Source organism: Engystomops pustulosus, chromosome 11 (genome assembly GCF_040894005.1).
Source record: "Engystomops pustulosus chromosome 11, aEngPut4.maternal, whole genome shotgun sequence".
Lineage (NCBI taxonomy): Eukaryota > Metazoa > Chordata > Amphibia > Anura > Leptodactylidae > Engystomops > Engystomops pustulosus.
Genome location: NC_092421.1, coordinates 73,915,300 through 73,941,290, shown reverse-complemented (window position 1 = coordinate 73,941,290; position 25,991 = coordinate 73,915,300). Strand labels below are relative to the sequence as shown.

Below are 25,991 nucleotides of genomic sequence, written 5' to 3'. Positions count from 1 at the left end.
CTAGAGGAGAGGAGATTCTACCATCACCATAGAAAGGGGGCATCCTCTACACCTAGAGGAGAGGAGGTTCTACCATCACCATAGACAGGGGGCATCCTCTACACCTAGAGGAGAGGAGGTTCTTCCATCACCATAGACAGGGGACATCCTCTACACCTAGAGGAGAGGAGGTCCTAACATCACCATAGAAAGGGGGCATCCTCTACACCTAGAGGAGAGGAGGTTCTAGCATCACCATAGACAGGGGCATCCTCTACACCTAGAGGAAAGGAGGATCTACCATCACCATAGACAGGGGGCATCCTCTACACCTAGAGGAGAGGAGGTTCTACCATCACCATAGACAGGGGATATCCTCTACACCTAGAGGAGAGGAGGTTCTACCATCACCATAGACAGGGAGCATCCTCTACACCTAGAGGAGAGGAGGTTCTACCATCACCATAGACAGGGAGCATCCTCTACACCTAGAGGAGAGGAGGTTCTTCCATCGCCACAGAAAGGGGGCATCCTCTACACCTAGAGGAGAGGCAGTTGTACCATCACCATAGACAGGGGGCATCCTCTACACCTAAAGGAGAGGAGGTTCCACCATAACCATAGACAGGGACATCCTCTACACCTAGAGGAGAGGAGGTTCTATCATCACCATAGACAGGGGGCATCCTCTACACCTAGAGGAGAGAAGGATCTACCAGCACCATAGACAGGGGGCCTCCTCTACACCTAGAGGAGAGGCGGTTCTACCAGCACCATAGACAGGGGGCATCCTCTACACCTAGAGGAGAGGCGGTTCTAACACCTACCATAGGCAGGGGCATCCTCAACATCTAGATGAGAGGCGCTTCTACCATCACCATAGACAGGGGCATCCTCTACACCTAGAGGAGAGGAGGTTCTACCATCACCATAGACAGTGGGCATCCTCTACACCTAGAGGAGAGGAGGTTCTAGCATAAGCATAGACAGGGACATCCTCTACAACGAGAGGAGAGATGGTTCTACCATCACCATAGACAGGGGGCATCCTCTACACCTAGAGGAGAGGAGGTACTACCATCATCATAGCCAGAGAGCATCCTCTACACCTAGAGGAGAGGAGGCTCTATCATCACCAGACAGGGGGCATCCTCTACACCTAAAGGAGAGGAGGTTCTACCATCACCATAGACAGGGGGCATCATCTACACCTAGAGGAGAGGAGGTTCTACCATCACCATAGACAGGGGGCATCCTCTACACCTAGAAGAGAGGAGGATCTACCATCACCATAGACAGGGGGCATCCTCTACACCAAGAGGAGAGGCAGTTCTACCATCACCATAGACAGGGGGCATCCTCTACACCTAGAGGAAAGGAGGTTCTACCATCACCATAGACAGGGGGCATCATCTACACCTAGAGGAAAGGAGGTTCTACCATCACCATAGACAGGGGGCATCCTCTACACCTGGAGGAGAGGAGGTTCTACCATCACCATAGACAGGGGGCATCCTCCACACCTAGAGGAGAAGAGGTTCTACCATCACCATAGACAGGGGGCCTCCTCTACACCTAGAGGAGAAGAGGTTCTACCATCACCATAGACAGGGGGCATCCTCTACACCTGGAGGAGAGGAGGTTCTACCATCACCATAGACAGGGGACATCCTCTACACCTAGAGAGGTGGTTGTACCATCACCATAGACAGGGGGCATCCTCTACGCCTAGAGGAGAGAAGGATCTACCATCACCATAGACATGGGGCATCCTCTACACCTAGAGGAGAGGATATTCTACAATCACCATAGACAGGGGGCATCCTCTACACTTAGAGGAGAGGTGGTTCTACCATCACCATATACAGGGGGCATCCCCTACACCTAGAGGAGAGGAGGTTCTACCATCACCATAGACAGGGGGCATCATCTACACCTAGAGGAGAGGAGGCTCTACCGTCACCATAGACAGGGGGCATCATCTACACCTAGTGGAGAGGAGGTTCTACCATTGCCATAAACAGGGATTCTTTACTATAAGAGTAGTGAGTTAATGGAACTCTCTGCCGCAGGAGGTTGTTATCACGGATTCTTTGTACATTTTGGAGAGAGGGCTGAATGTCTTTCTTGAGAACAAAAATATCAAGGGTTATGGAAAAAAAACATTTGTTTGGACGTGCGTCTTTTTTCAACCTTATCAACTATGGCATATTGGGGTGGGCACACTATCCTATACCTAGCACAGTTCTGAAGGTACTGCGTGAAATTTCAACTGTTTGATTAAGTAAATGGCTTTGATTGTTTATGTACAATGTATCCTCATTCCTACCTACCTCACATCTTTCTTTATTGCGTCAGGGTGCAGTTAGGAGCAGGTGACACATTTAGACAAAACACCACTACTGGGTCGTATCACGGTTACTTGTGGCATCACATGGGATTTTGGGCTGCTCTAGTTACATTCTAGAGGTGGTCGAGGTTTTTTTTGGAGGGGTCCAGGGCACACACCAGGAGAACACTTACCATCATAGGATGACTCAGGTAGTTGAAGACTGAGGCTCTGAGTGGGAAGCTTTCTCCTCTCTTCACTGAGTAAGGTAGGGTGAGATCTATAAAGAAGGGCTGGAAGCTTTTGAGGTGAACAGTTGGAGAGAGACCTAGACCTCCAGGTCCAGCACAGAGCATCTGGGTGCTCCACTCCGTCATAGTATCTGGGACAGACACTTTCATCTCAGCAGAACCAGATTTACTGTGGACAATGAAGGAAGGGAGGCAATATGAGAACATGAAGACCCTCTGGTTTTTTCAGGATTAATGAGACACAATCAATGTACACTGTTCCTCGATTGGGGATCAATAAGGAAAAATAGAGCGTTTATAGAGTAATTTTGGAGCGAGCAGACAAGTCTGCAGGATGAATGCTCGATAGATATGCTACAAGGAGCAGTGGCTGGATCATAACTGACTATATCTGACAGGATTCAATGGGACGAGCAAAGTAAAGTATCTAATTCGAGAGTGAAATGATCAGGACAAAAAGACTTACGGCACTTCCTTCAGCTCCCACAGCCAAGTGGCCGGGAATAAGACGCGAGGCCCAGAACTGCTCCCACCATCATCAACATCATCAGCATCAAAGTCTAATGAGGGAGGAGGAGAGAAGAGGCTTCACTCACCACAAGGATATATGGGGGGGGGGGGGGGGGCAGTATATAGAATGTAGTGTGGAGGATATATGAGGGGGTCAGTATATAGAATGTAGTGTGGAGGATATATGAGGGGGGTCAGTAAATAGAATGTAGTGTGGGGGATATATGAGGAGGGGTCAGTATGTAGAATGTAGTGTGGAGGATATATGAGGGGGTCGGTATATAGAATGTAGTATGGAGGATATATGAGGGAGGTCAGTATATAGAATGTAGTGTAGAGGATATATGAGGGGGTCAGTATATAGAATGTAGTGTGGGGGATATATGAGGGGGTCAGTATATAGAATGTAGTGTGGGGGATATATGAGGGGGTCAGTATATAGAATGTAGTGTGGAGAATATATGAGGGGGTCAGTATATAGAATGTCGTGTGGAGGATATATGGGGGGGCAGTATATAGAATGTAGTGTGGGGGATATATGAGGGGGTCAGTATATAGAATGTAGTGTGGAGGATATATGAGGGGGGTCAGTATATAGAATGTAGTGTGGAGGATATATGAGGGGGGCAGTATATAGAATGTAGTCTGGAGGATATATGAGGGGGTCAGTATATAGAATGTAGTGTGGAGGATATATGAGGGGGGTGTATATAGAATGTAGTGTGGAGGATATATGAGGGGGTCAGTATATAGAATGTAGTGTGGAGGATATATGAGGAGGTCAGTATATAGAATGTAGTGTGGAGGATATATGAGGAGGTCAGTATATAGAATGTAGTGTGGAGGATATATGAGGAGGTCAGTATATAGAATGTAGTGTGGAGGATATATAGGAGGGGGGTCAGTATATAGAATGTAGTGTGGAGGATATATATGAGGGGGGTCAGTATATAGAATGTAGTGTGGAGGATATATGAGGGGGGTCAGTATATAGAATGTAGTGTGGAGGATATATGAGGGGGGTCAGTATATAGAATGTAGTGTGGAGGATATATGAGGGGTCAGTATATAGAATGTAGTGTGGAGGATATATGAGGGGTCAGTATATAGAATGTAGTGTGGAGGATATATCAGGGGGGTCAGTATATAGTATGTAGTGTGGAGGATATATGAGGGGGTCAGTATATAGAATGTAGTGTGGAGGAAATATATATGTGATGGGGCAGGGTTAGAATATACAGACCTTTTTCACTCATTGGGCTCCCTCCAGATGTTGCTTCAGAATCCATAACAATACTTCCTATATGGATATAGTAGAACAGAATATAAATAGAACATTTACATCACATACACAGCTAATGGATATATGAAAGATGTGTGTGTGTGTATATATATATAGTAGTGTGGAGGATATATGAGGGGGGTCAGTATATAGACTGTAGTGTGATGGATATATGAGGGGGTCAGTATATAGAATGTAGTGTGGAGGATATATAAGGGGTCAGTATATAAAATGTAGTGTGGAGGATATATGAGGGGGGGCAGTATATAAAATGTAGTGTGGAGGATATATGAGGGGGTCAGTATATAGAATGTAGTGTGGGGGATATATGAGGGGGTCAGTATATAGAATGTAGTGTGGGGGATATATGAGGGGGTCAGTATATAGAATGTAGTGTGGAGGATATATGAGGGAGTCAGTATATAAAATGTAGTGTGGAGGATATATAAGGGGTCAGTATATAAAATGTAGTGTGGAGGATATATGAGGGGGGACAGTATATAAAATGTAGTGTGGAGGATATATGAGGGGGTCAGTATATAGAATGTAGTGTGGGGGATATATGAGGGGGTCAGTATATAGAATGTAGTGTGGGGGATATATGAGGGGGTCAGTATATAGAATGTAGTGTGGAGGATATATGAGGGGGTCAGTATATAGAATGTAGTGTGGAGGATATATGAGGGAGGTCAGTATATAGAATGTAGTGTGGAGGATATATGAGGAGGGGTCAGTATATAGAATGTAGTGTGGAGGATATATGAGGGGGGGCAGTATATAAAATGTAGTGTGAAGGATATATGAGGGGGTCAGTATATAGAATGTAGTGTGGATGATATATGAGGGGGGTCATATATAGAATTTAGTGTGGAGGATGTATGAGGGGGGCAGTATATAAAATGTAGTGTGGAGGATATATGAGGGGGTCAGTATATAAAATGTAGTGTGGAGGATATATGAGGGGGGTCAGTATATAAAATGTAGTGTGGAGGATATATTAGGGGGGTCAGTATATAGAATGTAGTGTGACGGATATATGAGGGGGGTCAGTATATAGAATGTAGTGTGGAGGATATATGAGGGGGGTCAGTATATAGAATGTAGTGTGGAGGATATATGAGGGGGGTCAGTATATAGAATGTAGTGTGGAGGATATATGAGGGGGGTCAGTATATAGAATGTAGTGTGGAGGATATATGAGGGGGGTCAGTATATAGAATGTAGTGTGGAGGATATATGAGGGGGGTCAGTATATAGAATGTAGTGTGGAGGATATATGAGGGGGGCAGTATATAGAATGTAGTGTGATGGATATATGAGGGGGGTCAGTATATAGAATGTAGTGTGGAGGATATATGAGGGGGGTCAGTATATAGAATGTAGTGTGGAGGATATATGAGGGGGGTCAGTATATAGAATGCAGTGTGGAGGATATATGAGAGAAGTCAGTATATAGAATGTAGTGTGGAGGATATATGAGGGGGTCAGTATATAGAATGTAGTGTGGAGGATATATGAGGGGGTCAGTATATAGAATGTAGTGTGGAGGATATATGAGGGGGGTCAGTATATAGAATGTAGTGTGGAGGATATATGAGGGGGGTCAGTATATAGAATGTAGTGTGGAGGATATATGAGGGGGGTCAGTATATAGAATGTAGTGTGGAGGATATATGAGGGGGGCAGTATATAGAATGTAGTGTGGAGGATATATGAGGGGGGTCAGTATATAGAATGTAGTGTGGAGGATATATGAGGGGGGTCAGTATATAGAATGTAGTGTGGAGGATATATGAGGGGGGCAGTATATAGAATGTAGTGTGATGGATATATGAGGGGGGTCAGTATATAGAATGTAGTGTGGAGGATATATGAGGGGGGTCAGTATATAGAATGTAGTGTGGAGGATATATGAGGGGGGTCAGTATATAGAATGTAGTGTGATGGATATATGAGGGGGTCAGTATATAGAATGTAGTGTGGAGGATATATGAGGGGGGTGTATATAGAATGTAGTGTGGAGGATATATGAGGGGGGGGGCAGTTTATAAAATGTAGTGTGGAGGATATATCAGGGGGGTCAGTATATAGAATGTAGTGTGGAGGATATATGAGGGGGGTCAGTATATAGAATGTAGTGTGGAGGATATATGAGGGGGGTCAGTATATAGAATGTCATGTGGAGGTCTCATGTATCTAGTAAATGTTATCAGGCTTGGACCTTCTTCTGCAGAAGCTTCCATAGTTGCTCCGGGTGCTACTCCCTGAGGCCTCTTCGCTTTATACACGCGGCGTCCTGGTGAGTAGAGTGACATTAAAGTTCAGTTGTAGATTATATTCCAACCACTATCATTACTGGCCGTATACATTCATGGCACTAGGTCACATATAGAGAGAGGCACGCAGAGAATGTATGGATGCCACCAGGGTGGTCACCCCATTACTGACACTCTGACCACAGGGCCCATAGATTGTTCCACAGGTCATAGCAGCTCCATCTTTGCACAGTTTACTTGCTCCCACAACTGACTTGCTTTGTGTTGTACCAACTAAATGGAGGTACCTGATATGTGCTTCATACAATAAATGAGATTCTCATCTCAGAACTATTGGACTTGGAGTTTTGTCTCTGATCCCCCTAACATTCTGTTCCCTCAGCAGCACTTCCAGAGCTGCATATACATTCTGTGTTACAGGGACTTACAAAGGTCGTCAGCCTTCTTAATCTTTTCTACCTTTTGCCACATAAAGATATAAAATTTAAATTTTTTGGTGAAGAATCAACAAGTGGAATGAAATTTATTGGATATTTTGAACTTCCATTGTAGATTTTGCTTTATGTTTGGGATCATTGTCTTGTTGGAAGTTTAATCTCCGTCCCAGTCTCGGGTCCTTTGCAGACACCAACAGGTTCTCTTCCAGAATAGTCCTGTATTTGGCTCCATTTTCCAATCAATTTTAACCATCTTCTCTGTCCCTGCTGAAGAAAAGCCCAAACCATGATGCTGCCCCCCACCATGTGTGACAGTGGAGATGGTGCTCCCACCATGTGTGACAGTGGGGATGGTGCCACCACCATGTGTGACAGTGGGGATGGTGCCACAACCATGTGTGACAGTGGGGATGTCGCCACCACCATGTGTGACAGTGGGGATGGTGCCCCCACCATGTGTGACAGTGGAGATGTCGCCACCACCATGTGTGACTGGAGATGTCGCCACCACCATGTGTGACAGTGGAGATGGTGCCCCCGCCATGTGTGACAGTGGAGATGATGCCCCCGCCATGTGTGACAGTGGGGATGGTGCCCCCGCCATGTGTGACAGTGGGGATGGTGCCCCCGCCATTTGTGACAGTGGGGATGGTGCCCCCGCCATGTGTGACAGTGGGGATGGTGCCACCGCCATGTGTGACAGTGGGGATGGTGCCACCACCATGTGTGACAGTGGGGATGGTGCCACCACCATGTGTGACAGTGGGGATGGTGCCACCACCATGTGTGACAGTGGGGATGGTGCCCCCACCATGTGTGACAGTGGGGATGGTGCCCCCGCCATGTGTGACAGTGGGGATGGTGCCGCCACCATGTGTGACAGTGGGGATGGTGCCCCCACCATGTGTGACAGTGGAGATGGTGCTCCCGCCATGTGTGACAGAGGGGATGGTGCCCCCGCCATGTGTGACAGTGGGGATGGTGCCCCCGCCATGTGTGACAGTGGGGATGGTGCCCCCGCCATGTGTGACAGTGGGGATGGTGCCCCCACCATGTGTGACAGTGGGGATGGTGCCACCGCCATGTGTGACAGTGGGGATGGTGCCACCACCATGTGTGACAGTGGGGATGGTGCCACCGCCATGTGTGACAGTGGAGATGGTGTCCCCGCCATGTGTGACAGTGGGGATGGTGCCCCCGCCATGTGTGACAGTGGGGATGGTGCCACCGCCATGTGTGACAGTGGGGATGGTGCCACCACCATGTGTGACAGTGGGGATGGTGCCACCACCATGTGTGACAGTGGAGATGGTGCCCCCGCCATGTGTGACAGTGGGGATGGTGCCACCGCCATGTGTGACAGTGGGGATGGTGCCCCCACCATGTGTGACAGTGGGGATGGTGCCCCCGCCATGTGTGACAGTGGGGATGGTGCCCCCACCATATGTGACAGTGGGGATGGTGCCCCCACCATGTGTGACAGTGGGGATGGTGCCCCCACCATATGTGACAGTGGGGATGGTGCCCCCACCATGTGTGACAGTGGGGATGGTGCCCCCACCATGTGTGACAGTGGGGATGGTGCCCCCACCATGTGTGACAGTGGGGATGGTGCCCCCACCATGTGTGACAGTGGGGATGGTGCCCCCACCATGTGTGACAGTGGGGATGGTGCCACCGCCATGTGTGACAGTGGGGATGGTGCCCCCACCATATGTGACAGTGGGGATGGTGCCCCCACCATATGTGACAGTGGGGATGGTGCCCCCACCATGTGTGACAGTGGGGATGGTGCCCCCACCATGTGTGACAGTGGGGATGGTGCCCCCACCATGTGTGACAGTGGGGATGGTGCCCCCACCATGTGTGACAGTGGGGATGGTGCCACCACCATGTGTGACAGTGGGGATGGTGCCCCCACCATGTGTGACAGTGGGGATGGTGCCCCCACCATGTGTGACAGTGGGGATGGTGCCACCGCCATGTGTGACAGTGGGGATGGTGCCCCCGCCATGTGTGACAGTGGGGATGGTGCCCCCGCCATGTGTGACAGTGGGGATGGTGCCCCCGCCATGTGTGACAGTGGGGATGGTGCCATCCGCCATGTGTGACAGTGGGGATGGTGCCCCCACCATGTGTGACAGTGGGGATGGTGCCCCCGCCATGTGTGACTGTGGGGATGGTGCCATCCGCCATGTGTGACAGTGGGGATGGTGCCCTCCGCCATGTGTGACAGTGGGGATGGTGCCCCCGCCATGTGTGACAGTGGAGATGGTGCTCCCGCCATGTGTGACAGTGGGGATGGTGCCCCTGCCATGTGTGACAGTGGGGATGGGGTTTTCAGTAGGATGAGCTGTGTTGCCATATTGTTTGGCTGTGGCAAAAAAGTTTGATTTTGGTTTCCTCTGAGCAGAGCACTTTCTTCCACATGTTTGGTGACTCCCCAGTGTCTTTTTCTGGATATCTGTGAGAAATGGCTTCTTCTTGTTGCTCTTCCATAAAGGGCAGATTTGTGCAGTGACTGATTCTTGTCCTATGGACGGACTCTCCCACCTCGGCTGTAGATCTCTGCAGCTCATCCAGGGGGATCGTGGACCTCTTGGCTGCATCTCTGATCAGTCTTCTCCTTATAAGAGAATAAGGTTTAGAGTGACGGCCGGGTCTTAGTAGATCTGCAGGGTCTGATACTTCTTCCGTTACAATATGACACTTGCACACGGCTCCTTAGGTTGTTTGAAGTTTGTGAAATCTTTTGGATCCAAATCCGACTCTAAACTTCCTGCCTGGTGGGTTCCTTCATGATGCAGAACCTGAGACTATGACAGAGCAGGTGGATTTATACGGAGACCTGATTACACACAGGGGGATTATATTTCTCCTCATCAGTCATTTAGGACGACAATGGATCATTCAGAGATCAGAGACTGAACTTCTGGAGGGAGTATGCTGCACTGGAGGTAAATGGGCCGAATAATATTACACCCCCAACTTTTCAGTTTATTATTTAAGTTTAAAATATCCAATAAGTTTTGTTCCAATTAACAATATTTGGGGGGCTTCAGTGTATAGAATGTAGAGTTGGGGATATATAAGGGTCAATATATGGAATGTAGTAGGGGGTATATAGAATGTAGATTGAGGGGTATATGGGGGTTGGTATATACAATGTAGTGTGGGGGATATAGGAGGGTCAGTATATAGAATAGAGTGAGGGATATATAAGGGTGAGTTTATACAATGTAGTATGGGGGACATATGGGGCTCAGTATATAGAATGTAGTGTGGAGGATATATGAGGGGTCAGTATATAGAATGTAGTGTGGAGGATATATGAGGGGGCTCAGTATATAGAATGTAGTGTGGAGGATATATGAGGGGGGTCAGTATATAGAATGTAGTGTGGAGGATATATGAGGGGGGTCAGTATATAGAATGTAGTGTGGAGGATATATGAGGGGTCAGTATATAGAATGTAGTGTGGAGGATATATGAGGGGGGTCAGTATATACAATGTAGTATGGGGGACATATGGGGCTCAGTATATAGAATGTAGTGTGGAGGATATATGAGGGGGGTCAGTATATAGAATGTAGTGTGGAGGATATATGAGGGGTCAGTATATAGAATGTAGTGTGGAGGATATATGAGGGGGGTCAGTATATAGAATGTAGAGTGGAGGATATATTAGGGGGGTCAGTATATAGAATGTAGTGTGGAGGATATATTAGGGGGGTCAGTATATAGAATGTAGTTGGGGGTTTATGGGGGGCTTGGTATATACAGGATATCAGACACCTGGTGAACCCAATATTGATCCCACTGCATTGGTTGTTAATCCTGGTGCAGCCATGGGAATCTTCCCTCTCGGCATTATACCTAATAGAGGAATATAATAACATTTTATAAAAGACAGACACATACAGCTGACACATAGGTGTTAACATTTCCAAATCTGCAAGGATTGTCCTTAATATCAGTACAGAGCGGTGGTCAGTGCACGCTCCTTCAGAAATCCAGCGCTTCATCATGGCGGCTTGTGGTTGGGTTTAAGAAAAGACTGAAAAGACCTGAACTTTAGCTACTAGCTGTAGCTCCTGCCATTTCCCGGGATAGTAAATAATTGTTCTTAGTTATAATGAAACAGAAAGGGTTAACAAAAAATTTCACTAAAACTTCACTAAAAGCGCTCTGCCCGTCTATAATGCTGCGTGCAGCGATTCACTAAGATCGTGCGCCAGAAATCATGAATGTGTCACTCCCCCGCTCAGGCCCGACAGAGTTCACCAACTTTTTTGTGGTGCACCTTTAACAATGGGGCGTGCGACAGACTTTGCATCCCAGACAGACCCCTCATAGTTTACTCATATACAGCCCCCTCATGAGTTACATTATACCTCTGCAGTGGCTTCTAGATTTCTGTTATTATGAACCGCTTTGATTTTACTGTAATCTGGACCTTATCCCTTTGTCTGACCGGACCTGGCCCATAAGTCATCAAAAACACCTGATGTGTACACTTTCTCAAGTGTCAGTCCCTTGAGACACAAATTAGGGGGCATGCCGGCGGTCGGTCCGACTGATTTGGACCGCACGCCGTATTTAACTTGCAAATTGTGTCGCACGTCTGTGTCGCAGTGTCAGTATATAGAATGTTGTGTGGAGGATATATGAGACGGTCAGTATATAGAATGTTGTGTGGAGGATATATGAGGGGGTCAGTATATAGAATGTAGTGTGGGGGATATATGAGGGGGTCAGTATATAGAATGTAGTGTGGGGGATATATGAGGGGGTCAGTATATAGAATGTAGTGTGGAGGATATATGAGGGATCAGTATATAGAATGTAGTGTGGAGGATATATGAGGGATCAGTATATAGAATGTAGTGTGGAGGATATATGAGGGGGCAGTATATAGCATACAGTGTGGAGGATATATGAGGGGGGCAGTATATAGCATACAGTGTGGAGGATATATGAGGGGGTCAGTATATAGAATGTAGTGTGGAGGATATATGAGGGGTCAGTATATAGAATGTAGTGTGGAGGATATATGAGAGAGGTCAGTATATAAAATGTAGTGTGGAGGATATATGAGGGAGGTCAGTATATAGAATGTAGTGTGGAGGATATATGAGGGGTCAGTATATAGAATGTAGTGTGGAGGATATATGAGAGAGGTCAGTATATAGAATGTAGTGTGGAGGATATATGAGGGGGGCAGTATATAGAATGTAGTGTGGAGGATATATATGAGGGGGTCAGTATATAGAATGTAGTGTGGAGGATATATGAGGGGGTCAGTATATAGAATGTAGTGTGGAGGATATATGAGGGGGGTCAGTATATAGAATGTAGTGTGGAGGATATATGAGGAGGTCAGTATATAGAATGTAGTGTGGAGGATATATGAGGGGGGTCAGTATATAAAATGTAGTGTGGAGGATATATGAGGGGGCAGTATATAGAATGTAGTGTGGAGGATATATGAGGGGGGCAGTATAATGTAGTGTGGAGGATATATGAGGGGGTCAGTATATAGAATGTAGTGTGGAGGATATATGAGATGGGGTCAGTATATAGAATGTAGTGTGGGGGATATATGAGGGGGTCAGTATATAGAATGTAGTGTGGAGGATATATGAGGGGTCAGTATATAGAATGTAGTGTGGGGGATATATGAGGGGGTCAGTATATAGAATGTAGTGTGGAGGATATATGAGGGAGGTCAGTATATAGAATGTAGTGTGGAGGATATATGGGGGGTCAGTATATAGAATGTAGTGTGGGGGATATATGAGGGGGATCAGTATATAGAATAAAGTGTGGAGGATATATGAGGAGGGGTCAGTATATAGAATGTAGTGTGGGGGATATATGAGGGGGGTCAGTATATAGAATAAAGTGTGGAGGATATATGAGGAGGGGTCAGTATATAGAATGTAGTGTGGAGGATATATGAGAGAGGTCAGTATATAGAATGTAGTGTGGAGGTTATATGAGGGGGTCAGTATATAGAATGTAGTGTGGAGGATATATGAGGGGTCAGTATATAGAATGTAGTGTGGAGGTTATATGAGGGGGTCAGTATATAGAATGTAGTGTGGAGGATATATGAGGGGTCAGTATATAGAATGTAGTGTGGAGGATATATGAGAGGTCAGTATATAGAATGTAGTGTGGAGGATATATGAGGGGGCAGTATATAGCATACAGTGTGGAGGATATATGAGGGGGTCAGTATATAGAATGTAGTGTGGAGGATATATGAGGGGGTCAGTATATAGAATGTAGTGTGGAGGATATATGAGGGGTCAGTATATAGAATGTAGTGTGGAGGATATATGAGAGAGGTCAGTATATAGAATGTAGTGTGGAGGATATATGAGGGGGTCAGTATATAGAATGTTGTGTGGAGGATATATGAGGGGGTCAGTATATAGAATGTAGTGTGGGGGATATATGAGGGGGTCCGTATATAGAATGTTGTGTGGAGGATATATGAGGGGGGTCAGTATATAGAATGTAGTGTGGAGGATATATGAGAAGGGGTCAGTATATAGAATGTTGTGTGGAGGATATATGAGGGGGGTCAGTATATAGAATGTAGTGTGGGGGATATATGAGGGGGTCCATATATAGAATGTTGTGTGGAGGATATATGAGGGGGTCAGTATATAGAATGTAGTGTGGGGGATATATGAGGGGGTCCGTATATAGAATGTTGTGTGGAGGATATATGAGGGGGTCAGTATATAGAATGTAGTGTGGAGGATATATGAGGGGGTCAGTATATAGAATGTAGTGTGGAGGATATATGAGGGGTCAGTATATAGAATGTAGTGTGGAGGATATATGAGGGGTCAGTATATAGAATGTAGTGTGGAGGATATATGAGGGGTCAGTATATAGAATGTAGTGTGGAGGATATATGAGAGAGGTCAGTATATAGAATGTAGTGTGGAGGATATATGAGGGGGTCAGTATATAGAATGTAGTGTGGAGGATATATGAGGGGGTCAGTATATAGAATGTAGTGTGGAGGATATATGAGAAGGGGTCAGTATATAGAATGTTGTGTGGAGGATATATGAGGGGGGTCAGTATATAGAATGTAGTGTGGGGGATATATGAGGGGGTCCATATATAGAATGTTGTGTGGAGGATATATGAGGGGGTCAGTATATAGAATGTAGTGTGGGGGATATATGAGGGGGTCCGTATATAGAATGTTGTGTGGAGGATATATGAGGGGGTCAGTATATAGAATGTAGTGTGGAGGATATATGAGGGGGTCAGTATATAGAATGTAGTGTGGAGGTTATATGAGGAGGGGTCAGTATATAGAATGTAGTGTGGAGGATATATGAGGAGGGGTCAGTATATAGAATGTAGTGTGGAGGATATATGAGGGGTCAGTATATAGAATGTAGTGTGGAGGATATATGGGGGGTCAGTATATAGAATGTAGTGTGGAGGATATATGAGGGGGGTCAGTATATAGAATGTAGTGTGGAGGATATATGAGGGGGGTCAGTATATAGAATGTGATGTGGAGGATATATGAGGGGTCAGTATATAGAATGTAGTGTGGAGGATATATGAGGGGGGTCAGTATATAGTATGTAGTGTGGAGGATATATGAGGGGGGTCAGTATATAGAATGTAGTGTGGAGGATATATGAGGGGGGTCAGTATATAGAATGTAGTGTGGAGGATATATGAGGGGGTCAGTATATAGAATGTAGTGTGGAGGATATATGAGGGGGTCAGTATATAGAATGTAGTGTGGAGGATATATGAGGGGGTCAGTATATAGAATGTAGTGTGGAGGATATATGAGGGGGTCAGTATATAGAATGTAGTGTGGAGGATATATGAGAGAGGTCAGTATATAGAATGTAGTGTGGAGGATATATGAGGGGTCAGTATATAGAATGTAGTGTGGAGGATATATGAGAGAGGTCAGTATATAGAATGTAGTGTGGAGGATATATGAGGGGTCAGTATATAGAATGTAGTGTGGAGGATATATGAGAGAGGTCAGTATATAGAATGTAGTGTGGAGGATATATGAGGGGGGTCAGTATATAGAATGTAGTGTGGAGGATATATGAGGGGGTTAGTATATAGAATGTAGTGTGGAGGATATATGAGGGGTCAGTATATAGAATGTAGTGTGGAGGATATATGAGGGAGGTCAGTATAAAGAATGTAGTGTGGAGGATATATGAGGGGGTCAGTATATAGAATGTAGTGTGGAGGATATATCAGGGGGGTCAGTATATAGAATGTAGTGTGGAGGATATATGAGGGGGTCAGTATATAGAATGTAGTGTGGAGGATATATGAGGGGGGTCAGTATATAGAATGTAGTGTGGAGGATATATGAGGGGGGTCAGTATATAGAATGTAGTGTGGAGGATATATGAGGGGGTCAGTATATAGAATGTAGTGTGGAGGATATATGAGGGGGTTCAGTATATAGAATGTAGTGTGGAGGATATATGGGGGGTCAGTATATAGAATGTAGTGTGGGGGATATATGAGGGGGTCAGTATATAGAATGTAGTGTGGAGGATATATGAGGGGGGTCAGTATATAGAATGTAGTGTGGGGGGTATATGAGGGGGTCAGTATAAAGAATGTAGTGTGGAGGATATATGAGGGGGTTAGTATATAGAATGTAGTGTGGAGCAGGGCCGCATCTGCCATGAGGCGAGATGAAAATCTCGCCTCAGGCGGCAGAATGCGGGTCCCTGTAAAGGGCGGCGAAATTTGCCGCTCTAAAGTGGGCGATTCGGGCGTCCATTAACGCCCGAATCGCCCACCAGCTAAATAAATCGCGCCTGTCTCTTTAAGACACAGGCGCGATTTATATGCGGAGTGACGCAGCGCCTTTCCGGCAGCTGCGCGCTCCGTCCTAAGCAGTGACACAAGCGTCATGACGTCATGCGCCTGTGTCACTGTGCGGAGCCGCGGCACGCAGGAAGACCGGAGTGAAGGCCGCGTGAAGACCGGAGCCGCGCCGAGGGAGCAGCTGCCTGCAGGTGAGTATGATTTTATTATTTTTCGAGTACTTTAATTAAATGTGGGGAGGTTTTATGTTATACTGGGAGGGGGGGGGGGTACTATACAGGGCTAGAAAACGTTTAATACTGGGGGAGGGGGGGACGCTATAGATATCATATGGGGCCATAATTATTTTATACTAAGGGGGGGGTGCTATATGTATTATTTGGGGCCATAATTATCTTATACTAGGGGGGGGGGGTGCTATATGTATTATTTGGGGCCATAATTATCTTATACTGGGGGGGGGTGCTATATGTATTATTTGGGGCCATACTTATCTTATACTGGGGGGGGGGATGCTATATGTATTATTTTGGGCCATACTTATCTTATACTAGGGGGGGGTGCTATATGTATTATTTGGGGCCATAATTATCTTATACTAGGGGGGGGGGTGCTATATGTATTATTTGGGGCCATAATTATCTTATACTAAGGGGGGGGTGCTATATGTATTATTTGGGGCCATAATTATCTTATACTAAGGGGGGGATGCTATATGTATTATTTGGGGCCATACTTATCTTATACTGGGGGGGGGGGGATGCTATATGTATTATTTGGGGCCATAATTATCTTATACTAGGGGGGGGTGCTATATGTATTATTTGGGGCCATAATTATCTTATACTAGGGGGGGGGGGTGCTATATGTATTATTTGGGGCCATAATTATTTTATACTGGGGGGGATGCTATATATATTATTTGGGGCCATAATTATTTTATACTAGGGGGGGGGGATGCTATATATATTATTTGGGGCCATAATTATTTTATACTAGGGGGAGGGGATGCTATATTTTATTTGGGGATTTGGGGCTATAATTATTTTATACTGGGGGGATGCTATATATTATATATCACTAAGCTGGGGGCTGTATATGGGATACAGTATATTACTAAGCTGGGGGGATGTATATGGGATACAGTATATTACTAAGCTGGGGGGCTGTACATGGGATACAGTATATTACTAAGCTGGGAGGCTGTATATGGGATACAGTATATTACTAAGCTGGGGGCTGTATATGGGATACAGTATATTACTAAGCTGGGGGGCTGTATATGGGATACAGTATATTAATAAGCTGGGGGGCTGTATATGGGATACAGTATATTAATAAGCTGGGGGGCTGTATATGGGATACAGTATATTAATAAGCTGGGGGGCTGTATATGGGATACAGTATATTACTAAGCTGGGGGGCTGTATATGGGATACAGTATATTACTAAGCTGGGGGGGCTGTATATGGGGTACAGTATATTACTAAGCTGGGGGGCTGTATATGGGATACAGTAAATTACTAAGCTGGGGGGCTGTATATGGGGTACAGTATATTACTAAGCTGGGGGATGTATATGGGATACAGTATATTACTAAGCTGGGGAGCAGTATATGGGATACAGTATATTACTAAGCTGGGGGGCTGTCTATGGGGTACAGTATATTACTAAGCTGGGGAGCTGTGTATGGGATACAGTATATTACTAAGCTGGGGGGATGTATATGGGATACAGTATATTACTAAGCTGGGGGGCTGTATATGGGATACAGTATATTACTAAGCTGGGGGGATGTATATAAGATACAGTATATTACTAAGCTGGGGGGCTGTATATGGGATACAGTATATTACTAAGCTGGGGAACTGTATATGGGATACAGTATATTACTAAGCTGGGGAACTGTATATGGGATACAGTATATTACTAAGCTGGGGGGCTGTATATGGGATACAGTATATTACTAAGCTGGGGGGGCTGTATATGGGGTACAGTATATTACTAAGCTGGGGCTGTATATGGGGTACAGTATATTACTAAGCTGGGGCTGTATATGGGGTACAGTATATTACTAAGCTGGGGGATGTATATGGGATACAGTATATTACTAAGCTGGGGGGCTGTATATGGGGTACGGTATATTACTAAGCTGGGGCTGTATATGGGATACAGTATATTACTAAGCTGGGGGGGCTGTATATGGGGTACAGTATATTACTAAGCTGGGGCTGTATATGGGATACAGTATATTACTAAGCTGGGAGGGGGATGTATATGGGATACAGTATATTACTAAGCTGGGGGGCTGTATATGGGGTGCAGTATATTACTAAGCTGCAGGGGCTGTATATGGGATACAGTATATTACTAAGCTGGGGGGGCTGTATATCGGGTACAGTATATTACTAAGCTGGGGGGGGACTGTATATGGGATACAGTATATTACTAAGCTGGGGGGATGTATATGGGATACAGTATATTACTAAGCTGGGGGGATGTATATGGGATACAGTATATTACTAAGCTGGGGGCTGTATATGGGATACAGTATATTACTAAGCTGGAGGGGCTGTATATCGGGTACAGTATATTACTAAGCTGGGGGGGACTGTATATGGGATACAGTATATTACTAAGCTGGGGGGATGTATATGGGATACAGTATATTACTAAGCTGGGGGGCTGTATATGGGGTGCAGTATATTACTAAGCTGGGGGGATGTATATGGGATACAGTATATTACTAAGCTGGGGGATGTATATGGGATACAGTATATTACTAAGCTGGGGGGATGTATATGGGATACAGTATATTACTAAGCTGGGGGGGCTGTATATGGGATACAGTATATTACTAAGCTGGGGGAGCTGTATATCGGGTACAGTATATTACTAAGCTGGGGGGGGACTGTATATGGGATACAGTATATTACTAAGCTGGGGGGATGTATATGGGATACAGTATATTACTAAGCTGGGGGATGTATATGTGGGGCAAGATTTTATTTAAGCTGTAGGGGATCTGTATATAATTTAATTGGGTGGTGAATAACGAGGCCTTTAAATATATGACAGCAGGGATAATGAAGGGATGTGTTATATGTGGGGAGAGTGCGGTCAGTTGTGTTGTGAGGGGTATATATTATTTAGGAGCGCAGTGTTGTTATCCAGGAGACTTTATACTGTAAGTGACTGTGGTATTTTTAGGGACGCCGGGTGGAGATGCTGCACGGAGCTGAAGATATCTGGCCGTGATACGTCATGGATTGGAGAACCCGGAATAAAGTCCTCCTGATGGAAGGGATTGTCATCTATAAGGTACTAGATGCCACTAATGCCTCTCAGATCCTGTAGTCAGTCACACAGTGTCAGGGAGCTGCCTGTAGGGTTGTTAGTAAAGTTTTAGGATTTACTTAACGGGGGGGGGCAGCATTTTAATATTCGCCTCAGGCAGCAAATATGCTAGAATCGGCCCTGGTGTGGAGGATATATGAGGGGGTCAGTATATAGAATGTAGTGTGGAGGATATATGAGGGGTCAGTATATAGAATGTAGTGTGGAGGATATATGAGGGGGTCAGTATATAGAATGTAGTGTGGAGGATATATGAGGGGGTCAGTATATAGAATGTAGTGTGGAGGATATATGAGGGGGTCAGTATATAGAATGTAGTGTGGAGGATATATGAGGGGGGTCAGCATAGAATGTAATGTGGGGAATATATGAGGAGGGGTCAGTATACAGAATGTAGGGTTGGATATAGGGTGAATATTTATAAACCTCTCGGTGTTGGTCTTGTCATGGCCGGTTTATTCATTGTCATATCCTTTAACATCGTTATTTCTCCTAGTGGAGAATAAATAAGGGGTTAATATATAGAGTGTAGTGTGAAGGATATATTATGGGTCGTATATAGTCATATAGTGGTCATATAGGTCCTGACAAATTGATAGACCAGTTCATGTATATATGGTGTATACTTACTATAGATGTGTCCCGTATACCTGCATGCGCCCATTGAACCTAACCAGTACAATTACTGATATGACACTTTCCATGTATTCATTGTTATACTCTTGTTGCCATCTTGGCTTTCAGTCCTTCATTTTCTTAGTTTACACGACATCTCTCTCCCTTTTTCTGGACTGCTGTGACACTATTATGGGTAGCCACCAGGTTAACACAAACCCGATATCATAAGAGTCTATTACGTTCTGCTAATATATTACCAACAGAGCAGCCAGTCTGCAAAAACCAAGCCCTCACGCAGCTCCATTGGCAAAAAAAAATCAAAAAGTTGTGATTCTCAGTATATCTTCATACTAAAAGTTGTATTTTTCACCTTTAAAAGGTGACACAAAGTGATATTCTGATACCCAGAATCAGCTGAAAAGTAAAATATAAACTACATCTCATCCTGCAATAAACAAGCCCCCTCACAGCTCTATCCACAGTGTGGTGCCGGTGCCGTCCAGTGATCGCCGCTGCTTACTATAACATGTGAGTAGCTGCTTTCCTTCCATAATTACCACAAAGAGTTAGTCAATGTTAATCAATAATTTATGTGTTTTTATTATTATTATTATTTTGTAATTCTCATTGTATGACGGTCATATTTGGGCAGTCGCTATGTTATTACCTCCTGGGGCTGGTGTTGATCTGATCACAGTCTTAGCGCCCAGTATGGATTCTATAATGACTAACAATGTCTGACCCTGGACTGCTGGACCACCAATAATCTTACGTTATGTTAGGGTCCCCACACTCATACTCCAAGGGGCTTAGATATGGGGGGCTGTAGAGCTGCTGCATTGTGATCTCCAGACAATCCATACATATATATATAGTCCATACATTGCTACCCCAAATTTTTCATATCCAGAGAATTCAGGAAGACAAAGCTAATGTCAGTGTTGGCTACACCCCTAATTATGTGGCATGACAGTGCGTAGACCCCCATATTTTTCAAAACTGGGGTTCACCGTATTATACATGTAAGGGCAGAGGGGATGAGGCTTGATATGAAGGGCAGTTATGTTCATACCCCACCGGGGGGTAACAGGGGGGCGCTCACTGGCATTAGCCATATAGGGGGTAATATAGGAGACCACAGTCATATACAATTCAATAATCCAGCATCAGGTCACATTGTCCAACCATCACATGTATATATGAAACTCACCTCATAATGACGGGGGAAGGATCCTGCCTACCCCATAGTGTCACCATCGGAGTCACAGGCAGAGGTGACGCCATCAATACATTGTGATATAAAAGGCTACTTACTCTGCCATCTGCAGGTGGTCGGGGCAACAACATCCAAACTGGTCAGAAAATAGCAACCAAAATCCTGGAGAGAAGACATCACAATCATAAGAAGTGGTACTGTGCATAGTCTATATACACAGGAGAAGTGGTACTGTGCACTGTCCATATATATATACAGGAGAAGTGGTACTGTGCACTGTCCATATATATACAGGAGAAGTGGTACTGTGCACTGTCCATATATATATACAGGAGAAGTGGTACTGTGCACTGTCCATATATATACAGGAGAAGTGGTACTGTGCACTGTCCATATATATACATGAGAAGTAATACTGTGCACTGCCAATATATATACAGGAGAAGTAGTACTGTGCACTGTCCATATATATATATATACAGGAGAAGTAGTACTGTGCACTGTCCATATATATACAGGAGAAGTAGTACTGTGCACTGTCCATATATACAGGAGAAGTGGTACTGTGCACTGTCCATATATATACAGGAGAAGTAGTACTGTGCACTGTCCTTATATATACAGGAGAAGTGGTACTGTGCACTGTCCATATATACAGGAGAAGTGGTACTGTGCACTGTCCATATATATACAGGAGAAGTGGTACTGTGCACTGTCCATATATATACATGAGAAGTAATACTGTGCACTGCCAATATATATACAGGAGAAGTAGTACTGTGCACTGTCCATATATATATATATATATACAGGAGAAGTAGTACTGTGCACTGTCCATATATATACAGGAGAAGTAGTACTGTGCACTGTCCATATATACAGGAGAAGTGGTACTGTGCACTGTCCATATATATACAGGAGAAGTAGTACTGTGCACTGTCCTTATATATACAGGAGAAGTGGTACTGTGCACTGTCCATATATACAGGAGAAGTGGTACTGTGCACTGTCCATATATATACAGGAGAAGTGGTACTGTGCACTGTCCATATATATATAGGAGAAGTAGTACTGTGCACTGCCCATATATATACAGGAGAAGTAGTACTGTGCACTGTCCATATATATACAGGAGAAGTGGTACTGTGCACTGTCCATATATATACAGGAGAAGTAGTACTGTGCACTGTCCATATATATACAGGAGAAGTAGTACTGTGCACTGTCCATATATATACAGGAGAAGTAGTACTGTGCACTGTCCATATATATACAGGAGAAGTAGTACTGTGCACTGTCCATATATATACAGGAGAAGTAGTACGGTGCACTGTCCATATATATATACAGGAGAAGTAGTACTGTGCACTGTCCATATATATACAGGAGAAGTAGTACTGCGCACTGTCCATATATATACAGGAGAAGTCGTACCGTGCACTGTTCATATATATACAGGAGAAGTAGTACTGTGCACTGTCCATGTATATATACAGGAGAAGTAGTACTGTGCACTGTCCATATAAATACAGGAGAAGTAGTACTGTGCACTGTCCATATATATACAGGAGAAGTAGTACTGTGCACTGTCCATTTATATACAGGAGAAGTAGTACTGTGCACTGTCCATATATATACAGGAGAAGTAGTACTGTGCACTGTCCATATATATATACAGGAGAAGTGGTACTGTGCACTGTCCATATATACAGGAGAAGTAGTACTGCACACTGTCCATATATATGCTGGAGAAGTGGTACTGTGCACTGTCCATATATATATACAGGAGAAGTGGTACTGTGCACTGTCCATATATATACAGGAGAAGTGGTACTGTGCACTGTCCATATATATACAGGAGAAGTAGTACTGTGCACTGTCCATTTATATACAGGAGAAGTAGTACTGTGCACTGTCCATATATATATACAGGAGAAGTAGTACTGTGCACTGTTCATATACATACAGGAGAGGTAGTACTGTGCACTGTCCATATATATACAGGAGAAGTGGTACTGTGCACTGTCCATATATATACAGGAGAAGTGGTACTGTGCACTGTCCATATATATACAGGAGAAGTAGTACTGTGCACTGTCCATATATATACAGGAGAAGTGGTACTGTGCACTGTCCATATATATACAGGAGAAGTGGTACTGTGCACTGTCCATTTATATACAGGAGAAGTAGCACTGTGCACTGTCCATATATATACAGGAGAAGTAGTACTGTGCACTGTCCATATATATACAGGAGACGTGATACTGTGCACTGTCCATATATATACAGGAGAAGTAGTACTGTGCACTGTCCATATATATACAGGAGAAGTGGTACTGTGCACTGTCCATTTATATACAGGAGAAGTAGCACTGTGCACTGTCCATATATATACAGGAGAAGTAGTACTGTGCACTGTCCATATATATACAGGAGACGTGATACTGTGCACTGTACATATATATACAGGAGAAGTAGTACTGTGCACTGTCCATATATATATATATACAGGAGAAGTAGTACTGTGCACTGTCCATATATATACAGGAGAAGTAGTACTGTGCACTGTGCATATATATACAGGAGAAGTGGTACTGTGCACTGTCCATATATATACAGGAGAAGTAGTACTGTGCACTGTCCATATATATACAGGAGAAGTAGTACTGTGCACTGTCCATATATATACAGGAGAAGTAGTACTGTGCACTGTCCATATATATACAGGAGAAGTAGTACTGTGCACTGTCCATATATATACAGGAGAAGTAGTACGGTGCACTGTCCATATATATATATACAGGAGAAGTAGTACTGTGCACTGTCCATATATATACAGGAGAAGTAGTACTGCGCACTGTCCATATATATACAGGAGAAGTCGTACCGTGCACTGTTCATATATATACAGGAGAAGTAGTACTGTGCACTGTCCATGTATATATACAGGAGAAGTAGTACTGTGCACTGTCCATATAAATACAGGAGAAGTAGTACTGTGCACTGTCCATATATATACAGGAGAAGTAGTACTGTGCACTGTCCATTTATATACAGGAGAAGTAGTACTGTGCACTGTCCATATATATACAGGAGAAGTAGTACTGTGCACTGTCCATATATATACAGGAGAAGTAGTACTGTGCACTGTCCATATATATATACAGGAGAAGTGGTACTGTGCACTGTCCATATATACAGGAGAAGTAGTACTGCACACTGTCCATATATATATATATACACAGGAAAAGTGGTACTGTGCACTTTCCATATATATACAGGAGAGGTAGTACTGTGCACTGTCTATATATATGCTGGAGAAGTGGTACTGTGCACTGTCCATATATATATACAGGAGAAGTGGTACTGTGCACTGTCCATATATATACAGGAGAAGTGGTACTGTGCACTGTCCATATATATACAGGAGAAGTAGTACTGTGCACTGTCCATATATATACAGGAGAAGTAGTACTGTGCACTGTCCATATATATATACAGGAGAAGTAGTACTGTGCACTGTTCATATACATACAGGAGAGGTAGTACTGTGCACTGTCCATATATATACAGGAGAAGTGGTACTGTGCACTGTCCATATATATACAGGAGAAGTGGTACTGTGCACTGTCCATATATATACAGGAGAAGTAGTACTGTGCACTGTCCATATATATACAGGAGAAGTGGTACTGTGCACTGTCCATATATATATATATACAGGAGAAGGGGTACTGTGCACTGTTCATATATATATATACAGGAGAAGTGGTACTGTGCACTGTCCATATATATACAGGAGAAGTAGTACTGTGCACTGTCCATTTATATACAGGAGAAGTAGTACTGTGCACTGTCCATATATATACAGGAGAAGTAGTACTGTGCACTGTCCATATATATATATATATACAGGAGAAGTAGTACTGTGCACTGTCCATCTATATATACAGGAGAAGTAGTACTGTGCACTGTCCATATATATATACAGGAGAAGTAGTACTGTGCACTGTCCATATATATATACAGGAGAAGTGGTACTGTGCACTGTCCATATATATACAGGAGAAGTAGTACTGTGCACTGTCCATATATATATATATATACAGGAGAAGTAGTACTGTGCACTGTCCATATATATATACAGGAGAAGTAGTACTGTGCACTGTCCATATATATATATATATATACAGGAGAAGTAGTACTGTGCACTGTCCATATATATATACAGGAGAAGTGGTACTGTGCACTGTCCATATATATACAGGAGAAGTGGTACTGTGCACTGTCCATATATATACAGGAGAAGTGGTACTGTGCACTGTCCATATATATATATACAGGAGAAGTAGTACTGTGCACTGTCCATATATATATATATACAGGAGAAGTGGTACTGTGCACTGTCCATATATATACAGGAGAAGTAGTACTGTGCACTGTCCATTTATATACAGGAGAAGTAGTACTGTGCACTGTCCATATATATACAGGAGAAGTGGTACTGTGCACTGTCCATATATATACAGGAGAAGTGGTACTGTGCACTGTCCATATATATACAGGATAAGTGGTACTGTGCACTGTCCATATATATACAGGAGAAGTGGTACTGTGCACTGTCCATATATATACAGTAGAAGTGGTACTGTGCACTGTCCATATATATATACAGGAGAAGTGGTACTGTGCACTGTCCATATATATATATATACAGGAGAAGTGGTACTGTGCACTGTCCATATATATATATATATATACACAGGAGAAGTGGTACTGTGCACTGTCCATATATATATATACAGGAGAAGTGGTACTGTGCACTGTCCATTTATATACAGGAGAAGTAGTACTGTGCACTGTCCATATATATA

At 44.1% G+C, this 25,991-nt stretch overlaps 1 protein-coding gene across 7 annotated transcripts in view; it reads right to left on the bottom strand.

Annotated features, from left to right (window-relative positions):
- LOC140105763 (alpha-2-macroglobulin-like protein 1) overlaps positions 1-25,991 on the bottom strand; it is a 112,613-nt gene that overhangs the window by 51,801 nt on the left and 34,821 nt on the right. For 2 of the 7 annotated variants that reach the window (XM_072129830.1, XM_072129831.1), the window contains exons 18-22: positions 21,213-21,276; positions 10,860-10,940; positions 4,313-4,369; positions 3,026-3,119; positions 2,503-2,728 (exon numbers count right to left, since the gene is read on the bottom strand). In XM_072129830.1, coding sequence (XP_071985931.1) covers positions 2,503-2,728; positions 3,026-3,119; positions 4,313-4,369; positions 10,860-10,940; positions 21,213-21,276 — 522 coding nt within the window. Of the gene's footprint in view, positions 1-2,502; positions 2,729-3,025; positions 3,120-4,312; positions 4,370-6,572; positions 6,648-10,859; positions 10,941-19,706; positions 19,773-21,212; positions 21,277-25,991 lie in introns of all 7 variants that reach the window. The other 5 variants (XM_072129833.1, XM_072129832.1, XM_072129835.1 and 2 more) reach the window with 5 other exon arrangements.